At 42.9% G+C, this 12,753-nt stretch overlaps 1 protein-coding gene across 1 annotated transcript; it reads left to right on the top strand.

Moving 5' to 3' along the window:
* The first annotated feature begins 1,061 nt into the window (after positions 1 to 1,061).
* fjx1 (four jointed box 1) lies at positions 1,062 to 3,438 on the top strand. The gene has a single exon (XM_022754560.1). It carries the CDS (start codon positions 1,454 to 1,456, stop codon positions 2,735 to 2,737), a length of 1,284 nt encoding a protein of 427 aa, XP_022610281.1. The 5' UTR covers positions 1,062 to 1,453; the 3' UTR covers positions 2,738 to 3,438.
* Positions 3,439 to 12,753: the final 9,315 nt, after the last annotated feature.

Here is a 12,753-nt window from a genome sequence, read left to right as displayed (position 1 = left end):
AATAAACTCAAATGATTGTTATTCCTACATACAAAGGCACTTATAGTCACATTGTAGATTATTTGAAATGTCTTAGAATTCTTTCAGCCTTTAAAAATACTATTGTGTGATATAGAAGGAACAGCCAGATCATGAAACCTTTAGGACAGTCACATATTTTTGTTATTTTGGCTCTGTTCTCCATCATACTTGGAGCTCAAAAGAACTGTGAAGAATCTTTACACCTACATCAGAATAATAGAATACATAGTATCCCAAATTTGGGGGACCAAAATATGTTGGACACTTCTTGCTTGTTTCAGGAGCTTTTGGCCTTCAGTCTGCAGGGAAACACATGACCAGTTAGACAGATGTCAGGTGACTGACTTGGCCAGAAACACTATTCCCAGTATTTGGGATAAATGGTTGCCTTGTCTGTATGTTTTGGATCATACCAGTGTCCTAAAATTGGAGGTGTAAAAAGGTCAATGGGTCCTGTGTCCGCCCACTATGGATGAGAACAACCCCAAACTGTGTCATAGCTGAAAGTCAGCGCTTTAACCCTACAGTTATACTTTCATCTCAAATCCAATGTGCTGCAGCCTACACAGAGCCAAAACTATAAAAATAGGATATGTTGCTTTCTGTGATACATTATGATCTTATGTTGGCATTAGCCTACATTAGAGATAGACTAAAAATGTGGGAGATTTAGCACAAATCTGGGCAAAGTGAGTTCAGGCAGGGTCACCCTCCACCCATCCCTGCCTGTCTGACACAGGATACTCCGCTTTATAGCCTACACAGGCGCAGAATATAATTTGTTTAAAATGGTGACATAATTTCCGAAGTATTTCTGCCTTAGGTATCAATTATCATAATGGTTGTCTTTGCCAATACCACGCACTCCTCTCACATCAAACACACACACACACAACGCGGTGCGGTGCACTTGCTCCGCTCCTCTCTGAACCCCCCTTCCCACGATCCGCCCACCATCTCGGGACTGGAGTCACGTGTCTCACCGCCTAGTGTCTCTCTGCGAACCGACACTACCACAAATCAAACTCACCCAGCGAACGGTGAAGAGAGAAAGGAGGATGAGGGACGGCGGGGTGCACACGGACAGAAAGCCCCTACGACACCAGCGGGCTGCAATGGAGAACGCTCAGTAGAGGATATCCGCTGTGCTTGATACGCGAAATGCTCTCTCTGTTTCCCGCAGAGGAGGGATATGACAAGACATCCGAACAGGACGGGAGATGAGATTCACACTGTTTCGGAGACCCGCTTCATCCTGTGATCTCAAGCAGTCCTCCTGTGAGCCGCGGGCTTCGGGGGTGTACGGGACACGGGGCGCGCAGCTCACAGCCGCTCCAGCTCAACTGTGGGTTGAAGAAATTTGGTTCTTTCTGTCTCTTGTCTTAATCTGCTGGAGCTCCGTGGGTCCCCGAGGGGAAAGGTGGTCTTCAGCATGAGGGCTGTTTCAGCAAACTTGTTCGCTGTGCTCTTCATGTGCGCCCTTGTAAGTGTTTTCTACGTCTGGAGCGCACTGGAGAACCGCTTGGAGCGACACAAACGGAGGTTCTCAGTACCGGGCGGAGGGTCTTTTCACCAAGGTCTCCCAGCGGACCTCTCCGCCAAAACTTTCCGGGCATTGCTCGCTGTCCCAGCGGCACAAAGACCGCACTTGGGGGGCAGACTTGAGGCTCGCAACCTCACCGATCAAACTGTCTCTGCAGGAAGTCGAAATTACCATATGAATGGGGATAACAAGAGGTCAGCGCGCCGGGAGGGCCCGGTCAAGTTAGGTTCCCCGGTGGAGGATGGGATATTTTGGAGTGAATGGCTCGAAGATCTCTTCCCTGAGGGCTTCACTGAGGAATATGCTCGGGATTGGCGAGAGAGAGCCAGGACATACCGGATAGTGAAGCTGGAGCCTGGATGCGGTAGGATATCCAACCAGCTCGCCACTTTTGCAGACGGGAGCAAAGCGTGTGTGCGTTACGGGATAAACGCGGATCAGGTGCAAGGAGAAACTTTGACATATTACCTTGCCAGTTTACTGGGCATCACAAACCTGCCCCCTCTAATACTGTCACAGCTGAACAGCGATAGTGAACAATGGGCGGCTGTGAGGACGCGGATAGATGGTTTACAGTGGAGTGACCGAGCCGTGGTTTCTCTCACTGAGTGGGTCTCCAACCTGACCGGGGTGGTCACACCTGCGCCACTCAGACAGGAGAGCAGCGGGCTGCATCCTGTGCTTGCAGAGCTCCGGAACAAGACGACGGCGGAGCTGCTGGAGCTTATGCAGTGGACCGACCTGATAATATTCGACTACCTGACTGCAAACTTCGACAGGCTCGTCAGCAATCTGTTCAGCCTGCAGTGGGACTCGCGCGTAATGGAGAGGGACACCAACAACCTCCTCAAAACGCCCCACGGTGACCTTGTGTTCATAGACAACGAGGCCGGACTCGTACACGGGTTCCGGGTCTTAAACATGTGGGAGAAATATCACAATACGGTGCTAAGCTCCGTGTGTGTGTTCAGAAAAAGGACCACGCAGCGCGTGGCGGAGCTGCACAGGCGCAGAGACTCCAGGAAAAGGCTGCTGGAGCTCTACAGAGACAGCGAGCCTTTGTCTCTGGAATTAGGATTTCTCTCAGAGGAGCACGCTGGTGTTCTCCAGGACAGGATAGACAGATTATACAAACACATTTTGCATTGCAAAGGCAAGTACAGCCAGCTGTGAACGTTCAGCACGCACTGGTGATGGATTTGTTGCCTGCACAGTATAATGAGCTCTGCAAAGGCGATTGGCACACCTGTGCCAAACTGATGCGCATTACACAGAACTGTCTTGAATATCCAGCTGAACTACCTCTTGTGAATAGAATGTGTTGCCTACTTTATGAATAAGTAAATTTGACACGTTTATAAGCTCCCTGCACATATTTTCACTGTATGCCTCACAGAGAGGAATGATTAAGGCCAGTTTATCCTGTCTTACTTCACTCCACTGATGCTCACCTGAATAGGAATCAATGTAAAGAGTAGGCTATATTTGTGACTAGGGTGTGATAATGCAGCCCTTCGTGTGTGTGTGTTTGGATTTTTGCCTTGTGTTCAGTAATCCTAATGACAAACTCCTAAGCCTTAACATAAGTTGACTCTTGAATACTGTATTTCTGTTGACATCTGGCTGGCTTTTTATAGAGGATCGTTTGCACAGTACACTGTCATAGCAGCACCTGCACTCTTGTAATTGTGTTTGCATTGCATATTCAGCCTTAAAGTCACAGGTGTATCATGTCCATTGTACATGTTGTAAGTACCTTGTAAATATCGTCTGGCTACCTGTTTTGGATATTTGATGCTCCACTAATTTAATGTGCGTTGTAACATTCCAAAATCTCTTGTCCTTTTTGATAAATACACTGTAATATAATTTAACCGTTGTCAGACTGTGTTTCATATGCAGTTTGTACTAAACTGCCTTATTAGACTGCATCAAATATTTACCTATGTAGGGAGCGCGGGGATTTCTCAAGCCTCTGTACTTGCCCATTACAGTGCTCTCATTGTGCTATAGAAATATCTTGTTCTGGCACACTGTTCCCCAGGAGCCATTCTGTCAGCCACAGGCACGATACAACAGGAATCTCTAATCCCCTTTACAATCTCACCCAGAATGATGAACTGAAGGAGACAACTGACATAATTTGACATTCTCCGAAAAGGGTTTTAACTGTTCCCTAGCTATATCAACACTCCATCCTTTTTAGACCAAAACGACAGATTGCAGAATATTTGTCACACTTGTGATATAAACAGTCATTGTGCGGCCAAGACTGGATGGCTTATTGGCTCAATCTGTTCAGATGAAAAGTAAGGAAAGTCCCTTAGTGGATGCTCGAGAGGCTGAATCCACAGTTAATGAGAGCTGTGCTCTCAAAGTAGAGCCCCGTTTACAATTATTTCAAGGTTGAATTGGTAATTGTGAGAGGTATGAAAGAAAAAGTACAGATATATTGTTTTGAGGTCAATTGTATTATTTCGCCTTTTACTGTTTCTCTTAACATCTGTCTTTAGTTTGACCCTTCTGGAAGCATCCTTTCCTTATTAGTTCCACCATGGGACCAGCTCTGTGTCTCATTTCTGGTTCTAGACTTATGAGCACATCAGAAAGAAAGTCAATGATTAAAGTTTTAAGTTTCAAGGCCCAATTCTTTCCAGCCTTTGACTGTCCTGCTCCTCACCTGGATTCTTTTACGACTTTTTTTTCTAAATATACTGCCAATTCCAGGGCACACCACAACTGTTTGTACAGCTCCGTGGAGAAGGATGAGAGAATGAGTGTATCTTGTACAGATAGTGGCTCGATTTGTACTCGCAATTGATTTAACCGATTGCAGCACGTGTGTCAGTGATTTGTGCTTCTCCCTGCTAGGTCGCTACACAGTTGCAGATGAGCGGCAGACGTTGAAGCAGGTGTAACTGGAGGCTTTTTCCAGAGTAAGTGCCTGCTGCAGCTGTAATAGGGACTTGGGGATCAATATGTGCACTGGCTGTTGTATAGGGAAAAGCAGGTCATGTTAATGTGCTGGTTGCTGGGTGTAGGGTTAGTATATGAACATGTGTGTTTCAGGGTGGGGTTGGGGGGGTTGCAAAGACTGCACTTGCAGCTGGACATGGTGCTCTAAGCATGTCTGTTAATGCCAAACAAGAGATTTACGACAGGCCGCAGACACCAGGGATTAAACACAATGCTAAACTAAGGTCTGCATGTCTAAACCAGACTCACAACCCTTCCTCCTTTCCTGCCTCACACAATCTCCCTCCCTCTATAATTCACCCACATCTTGCCCTTCCTGTCGTGCATCCGTCTCTGCTGTTAACATCACTGTCAACTTCATTTGTTAGCTAAATGGAAAATGAAAGTTTCATTTTCCTAATGAGTTTTTTTGTGGACTCCTTTGCACAAGAGAGCCATTTTTTAACCAGGGACCATGCCAGCTGTAATCACACTAATGGTGGATATCAAAGGGGTTGTTGAATCACCCTTTTAACTGTTTGCATATGTTCCACTCTCACTCTTGCCTGGCTTACTTCAGCTCACAACACATATTCTTTCAAGTCCCCCGTTTTTTTTTCCCACCCAGAGGCAAGCAAATCTTCATTCACATACCTATGTGACATGGTCTAATGAACGCAGCTTGTCCTAGCTTGTGGCACCAGTGATTCCCTCATACATGCCAGTATTCTGTGGTTTCTTCAAGATGTGCTCATTTTATGTGTCAGTACACTGAATCACAAGCTCAGACAGTCATACAGCCGGGGGCCCGCAGCAGGCCCCAGCACAGACCCCAGGTACTCAAGCTGATCTTCTTTGTGCACATTGCAAACATTCCAGAGGAGCTGAGGGAGGCTCATCTCCATGGACACATTGCAGGCAAGGGTAAGGAGTCCCAGCTGTGTACATAAACTCTTGTCTAAGTTGGCTGTGTTCCTATATTTCATGATTTTTTAAAAAACTCTTAATAAAGTCAGGATAATGTGGAGGTTATATTAAAAGAAAAGGAAGGAATAGTATGACATTTTGGAGAATAATTATTACTGTAGCTTTCTTGGTGAGAGATAGATGAGAAATGTATAACTTTTATGTTGGTCTGATCAAAACAAGGACAAGACAAGAGTTTGGCTTAGTTTAGAGACTGGAAACAGCTAGCTGGCTCTAGATAATGAAGTCTGCTTTCAGCTCACAAATCTATCTTGTTTGTTTAATCTGCACAAAAACTGAAGCATAAAAACTATATACTCTGGTTTATGAGCCAGACTATTTCTTGGCTGGGGTAATTTCTCAAAGTCTTTGCTGGTTGCCTGGCAACCTGACAGTGATGACAAGACTTCAGGAAGTAACTGTTACCACGCAAGAAATAGTTTAGCACACAAACAACGTAAAAACTGCTTTAATTATTTTATACCTGTGTGTAAAAATGAGTTATCACGTGTTAATTAGTGAGATTTAGATGTGCTTGCAGGTGGATATTGTTTTGTTTCGATAGAGCCAGGCTAGTTTTTTGCCCCTTGTTTCCAGTCTTTATGCTAAGCTAACAGGCTGTTGGTAGCCTTGTATTGACCAGACAGACAGAGGGGTATCAAATCAATCTCATCTAACTTTCATCAAAAAAGCAAATAAATATATTTCCCAGAATGCTTAACTGCTCTTCTAACACTGAAATCATTAAAAGTCACAAAGCCGACAAAATTTTAGGTACGCTCTAAAAACAGTAAACAGTTGCGTCATTGCACCAAACTGACTGCACTGAGTAAAGAAAAAGTAAAGTCGGGTGTTTCGCCAGACACAAGGTGACTGACTGACTTAGACTGTCCCTTTCCAACAGACCTGCCATGTGTGAGGGGACGGACATAACCAGCATTCTTCCATGGCTACACAGTGCAGGGAGCTTCCTGCGCATGACTGAATGATTTCATTATGAAACACGGCACACACTGGGGGGAGAGTCACTTAGTCACAGCTGAGTGGATACGGGCCATGAAGGGTAAACTGGGGGGCCGGGGCAACAACTGGAGGGGCTTTGGCAGTGGTAAGGGCTGTACATGCAGGCTGTGGTGTGCCTGGAGAGCTGGCATAAAGCCTGGCTTTGTCCAGGCTAAGGTTGTAAGAACAAGGTCAGGGCCTCTGGGCCTTCTTTCTCAAGACAAAGTAGAAGGTAATGAGTAACAGAGGCAGGCGAGAAGGGGGGTGCACATACCACAACTAATAAGGAGAGAGAAAATGTGTTAAGTGTAGTGACCTCCTCTGTTTTCATCACAGCATGTGTATGTCCAAATTAATTTAAGTCAAATCTAAAGATGTCCTGTCCTTTTCTCTTCCTCTACCAATAAAGTTGATGTTAAAATCAGTTACACTTTCAGTTGGTGACTATCCATAGGTGTGGGCTTTGGATTTGTGGTGTGTAGCCACATTTCATCACACAGCGAGTGTTTAACAAGTCTATGCACCTGGAAACATCACAAGGGACACCCAGCTCCGTTAATCACTGCCAAATGGATTTACTTTTGAAGTCAGCAGCGAAAAGCATGCAAGTGTTTGATAAATGAGAGTGAATAAAGATGTAAAAAGTGAGAGAAAAAAGGTAAAATAAAAAGAGAAGGTGAGGTGGAGTGATGGGTTATGTGTCGGTGTGTGTGTGTGTGTGTGACCATGTAAAACTAAGCGTCTGATGGGCAATGTCTTCAGCCAATAAACTTGCATCCTTGAGCGGGGGAATTGTTTTTTTTCAGGGCTCTGCCACAGTAAATCAAACACAGGGGAACAGACTAATACATCTGTCCAGCTGTTGTCTAGGCGCTCAGGGCTGCCATGCTTGCAGATTATGGAACAGATTACATCCTCCTTGTCCCTTTCCATCACAAAAGTCTGTTATTTTCATTGTGCTAGTTTATTTTTTCAGTCTCTCATGACAACCAGTGAGTCAGATCTTTGACGTAGTTTATGTTGACAGAAATACAGTGGCTGATACAGACATACAACGTTTTATGTTCCTCATTATATAATTTCATGATATTATTAGATATGGAGCAATAAAATAGCCTATAGTATGTATACAAATAGAGAGATCTGCATATAATCCATTAAACTGTTTTTGAAACAAGAACTGTTTAACCTCAGTCTGGATTTCCTCTATTTTCCCTTAATACGATTTGCTTCATGCCAGTCATTGCATACATAAAAATAAATCCTGATTAATTTCCCCACTTAATTCCATCCTATTTGTTATGCTTCGTCCCTCAAGCTCTGTCTCCAAAATGTCAGACCATAGCCTGCAGAAAGTCATAAGCCTCATTTGATTTCATGTATAACATTTGCATTTTGGAGCATAAAGAGAATAGGTCTACTGCCATCTTTCTTTTTTTCACAGATAAACTGTATAATGATGGCCACACACCAACAGCACATTAAGATGGAAAAAAAATGCCCTAGTTGTAAGTCAAAAGCTCCAAATGAAATGTTGGTAAAAGAGCTAAATTCAGCATGTGCTTTACTCCGCCATCGTAGCACGTCTTGAAATTCTCTTTTGTTTATTTAATCTAGGATTACTCAGCCATGACATTAGCTGCCTCGTAAGGACCTTGTTGTGTTCAAGTGTTTTTGCCTTGCTTTTCCCCTCCTTACTTCAACTGAAATGTTGCACAGCATTTGATTGACATGCTTGATGGATTTTGATATTCCTCTGGGTGATGCCTGTTGATTCATCAGTACAGCCAGGGGACCTGTTTCAAGTACATGCCGTTTCACTCATTTGCATCTGGGTTCATCTCTATGTTAATGTGAATTAGTATGCTTATGGAAATGACTGGGTTTTTTTTTTTCAGTCTTTTTGCTGGAAAGAATCACTGATCGCATTCATGGGGAGATAATCTATCATTTTGCTGTTGAATGCGTTCTTTCTCATGGCCACCTGCACCTAGCTGAGACTGCGGCCGTAATTAAGATATTTCTATGCAAATGTCATGAGGGGAGATTATGAATCAGCCCCAAAGCCAGACAAGAGTTGATTGGTCCAAATTAGCTGGCTGGACATATGGTTGTGTCTACCTAACAAGGACGTGAGGATGATTTTTCTAATTCTGAAAAGGTGTATGCAAATGCTGCACCACTTGGCAGACTATTGTAAAACGTTCATATCTGTATGTATCTTATTAATTAGATTCTAAATTAGCATTTATAAAACCTTACCCCTACTCAATAGCATTAAAATATCTGTTCATTTTCGCCATACTTGCTGGCACAGTGGAGTTTTTGGTTTTTTGCTTTTTTCCGGGGGCTGTTACTGTTTCATAATAAGAGCTTTGTCCTCTCCATGCCTGAAGTGCACAGAGAATCGATACACAGAAGGGCAAGAGGACGTGTGATACTGGTGATGACAAAATACCTACAACCTGCTGAAACAGCACATTCCTTCCTGCTGGCTGACCACTTGCTTTTCTGAATGTTAGTGTTGGCTGGAGGCTGTACCCTGTCAGAGACCCGCGTGTGGTTACTCGCAGTAGTCTTTTTGAATTATAGCACCCAATGGCTGCGCCTGTGCTCAGTAATTCGGTCATTTCTATGTAAATTACACTGTGTGCCACCATCGTTGGCTGTTGTACCACACAAGTGCTCCGGCGTGCCTTAATGTTCCATAATGGTACACTGTTACACTGAAATGATTAAAGCTAACTGTGAGAAAATGTCATGACGGTCAATCAGTAGATAAGTCAACAGGAGCGTAGACAGAGGAGCAGGTCACTCAGGCATGCAGCGATGAAGATGGGCCTAAGAGGCAGGCAGTCGTTTTGGGTTGCGTCCAGGTGCTAGCCTCTCTCTTTAGAGGGGGGAAGACGGAGAGCTCACTAGAGACAAATATTAGGGGGGGGGGTTTATGGCTGACTTTGCAGTATCATAGTCATTTGAACAAGACTGCACGTGCCTTAGTGAAGGTGAGATGGGACTGCTGAGTATAGGACGCAGAAGAATTGGGGCAATGTATAAAAATTGTGACACAATTATATACATAGAAACTAACGAAGCCTATGTGATTTCATGGCTATTCCACTTCAGGATTTTATAAACTTAGACTTGGGTACAAATCTTGCCAGCGCTGCAAGCCAGGCAATCTCAGCCCTCACAGACACTATTATCCTTTCTGTCCTTGATAACAATATCCCTTGATGGCAATGTCACATTGAATTATCCTAAGAAAATCAGTTTTCTGTATATTTGAACTAGCTGCTGTCAGAGAAATCTCTTTTTTTTTTTTAAAAAAAGGGTAATCTTATCATGATTCACACCAGACCATAACCACGACTTAGTCTTAGCTTCTAGTCAAAGATGATGAGCGGGGTTATGAAAGTGTAAGAAATTGTAGCGGTTCAAATGTTAAGAACAAAGGCTCTAGGGCATCTGGGTAGTGTAGAGTTGAAATACTGCCTGTGACTGCAGAAACTTTAAAGTTGAAATGTTAAAGGCCCCCTGTCGAGTTTTCAACCACTAGTGGCACTATGAAGCATTTTTTTTTTTTTTTTTACAAGAAACCATGATAATGAAATGCATGTGTACACACAAACACAACACATCACACATACTAGGTGTCGGCTTCACAGTACTGCACTGAAAAAGACTGCAGGTTAGCAAAGATAGATGTAAACGCGGTGTGCAGTATGTGCCTGGTGAGGAACTTGAGTGGGTGCCATTTTAGAAAAAGTGTCTATTAATACATGACTTCATACCACTATGATTTCATCTTTCATCCACCACAGGTCAACAGAATGGCTGGCAATGACAGGGAATCTGGGAATCTGGCTGTGACTAAACTGGGAAGAACAAAAACAATAAAAAGGGTAATAAAAAATGCAGACATCCTGTGTTTTGCTTGTCTTTTATAGAGACAAGATAGATATAGAGAATTTTAATTATGTGTTATTATGTACACTTTAAAGACATTCCTTTCCTTTCACACCTGTAACCTAACTCATCTCAAATAACAAGTCTGAGACATCCAGGCCGCCCACACCAGCAATTACACTGCACTCTGACATGACTGTAGGGTGAGGCTTTGTGTCTAACGCTTCATGACACCCTCGCATTGACCGAACCAAAGGGGAAACAATACACGGTGTAATAGTTCACTTCCTCCCAGGGTTGAGAAGCAATTCAAGCAACAAACCTCTGTGTTTTAACCTTATACTTAAGTATATCATGAATCCATTCAACTGAAATGTTGAATGTGGGAGGTTTCAATATCCATCCAAGAATGAAAAAAAGAAGAAAAAAAAGAGCACTTGACATACAAGGCGGGGTTACAGGAAATTCAGAGAGCCATATCATTTTGTGAATCAGCAAAGTTGAAGTCAACAAAACAAGAGGTTTTGATTTAGTGATGTGGCTCCTGTCCTTGTCTCAGTTTTTTCAACTCTCTTTTTTGTCTCCCTCACACTTTTTTTCCCCCTTAATTCCCCTCCACTCTTCCTCATTCTGTTTCTTCACATCTATTTCGCCTGTGCAAATATTGCCATTGTGAGATCCCGCGGGCATTGATTGATTGCGGGTGGGGGCAAATCATCCGGGCTAGTTACAAAGACATCTTCCACAAAATCAATGCCACTGAAAGAGAGACTAAATCTTTTTAAGGTTCCACAATCACATGTAATATACCAATGTCTACCACAAGGGGAATATCTAGTATTTTCTCTCATTTTGTCCCCTTTCATTTTCATCCCCACTCCTTTGATTTTTGAACCACCTCATCTATTCTATATCATTTATCCTTAAAGAGAATAGAGGGGGTTTATTGGGCACTTGAGCATTGAAATATATCATTGAGATTAGCTACTGTATATGAGTCCATTTAATGGCAAAATTTATTGCCTCCCATCAGGTAATGGAAAGGTATAAATATTGGCTGTGAGATGCACTAAGACAGAAAACAGACATCCGCAGCAAGGGCAAAGAGAGTGCAACAAAGTGATTCATTCATTTGTGTGTTGACTGTTATGTTCCTCCTACTTTGCCTGTCATGGGGAAGTAACAGGGAGCAATATAGTTATGTCATTTTCATGGTTTCATTCCAGACTCTTTAAACACGCACACAAGAACGCACATACTGAAATGATAAATTGATTTTTTTTTTTAAGCAACAGGAAATTAATTGACACCAATTTTCATCATTCACTACATCCCTTCACCGATCAGCGATTACCCAATCACAGCTTAGCAACCATAACTACAGGCACAATCTGTCAAGTTTTTAATTTCTCCACATGTTGACATGGTGTGCATTACTTTTTAGTTTAGAGGGTAGTGGGTGCAGACTATTACTAGACTTGCTGTAGGAAAGGCTTTTGTAGAAGAGGTAAGAGCTAAATCAAACTACAAGTTGGAAGTTTAGCGATGGTGACGCTGAAGTCATGCGACCGCGGTGTCGTTTGTTCAAAGCCAAACATTAGCGTTTTACTACTGGCGATATTTAGGCTTCAAAAATCAAAAAATTGGTGTTCATTTATGAAGATTATCTGAAAAAGATCTGTAAGTATCATAAACTTTTTTTCATCCAAGAGCTGATTCTCTGCAATAACCCAATAGAAAAATCCCATTGGCTTTTTGTTGTTTGGAAGCAGGGTGATGCTAACTTCCAGAATGGCTTACAAAAAAACATAATCCCTGCAGCACCATATATAGAGTAGTACTAAGTTGAATGAATATGACTTATATAAGGAAAATAAACAAACAAGAGTTTGTGAATATAAAAATTGTGTGATGGGGGACATAAACTTTTTTTTTTCTTTTTATATTTTGACTGATTACGCAAAACAAAAAAACGTGAAAGATCAATCAACGATGAAAGAAATGGTTTCGACACACTCATTCACACTGTACATGTGCACAACATATAGCAGGAGACTGAAAGAGATCCAAGGACACACACCTGGTACACAGATTGAAAGAAACCTCTGCTCTCACTGACAGACAAACAAATGGAGGGCGATGTAGTGACTAGGCTAGGGACAGGCAGATGGGTGACTTTGAGTGTGCAGGTTTAAAGAATGTGAGCTTGCTGTGCAGGAACAACAGAGTCAGGCTGGGCCACGACCCCGGCCATGTTCTGTTTTTATAACCCTCAGCCTTTTCAAAAACATCCCTATCTCTGCCATCCCCATATTCTCTGCTGTATCTTTCTATCTGAAGTTGCCACTGAACACGCA

The sequence above is a fragment of the Seriola dumerili genome, unplaced genomic scaffold, assembly GCF_002260705.1.
Source record: "Seriola dumerili isolate Sdu_G_001 unplaced genomic scaffold, Sdu_1.0 BDQW01000219.1, whole genome shotgun sequence".
Taxonomy (NCBI): Eukaryota; Metazoa; Chordata; class Actinopteri; order Carangiformes; family Carangidae; genus Seriola; species Seriola dumerili.
Note: the sequence above shows the minus strand (reverse complement) of the source record. Positions and strands in the feature narration are given on the sequence as shown.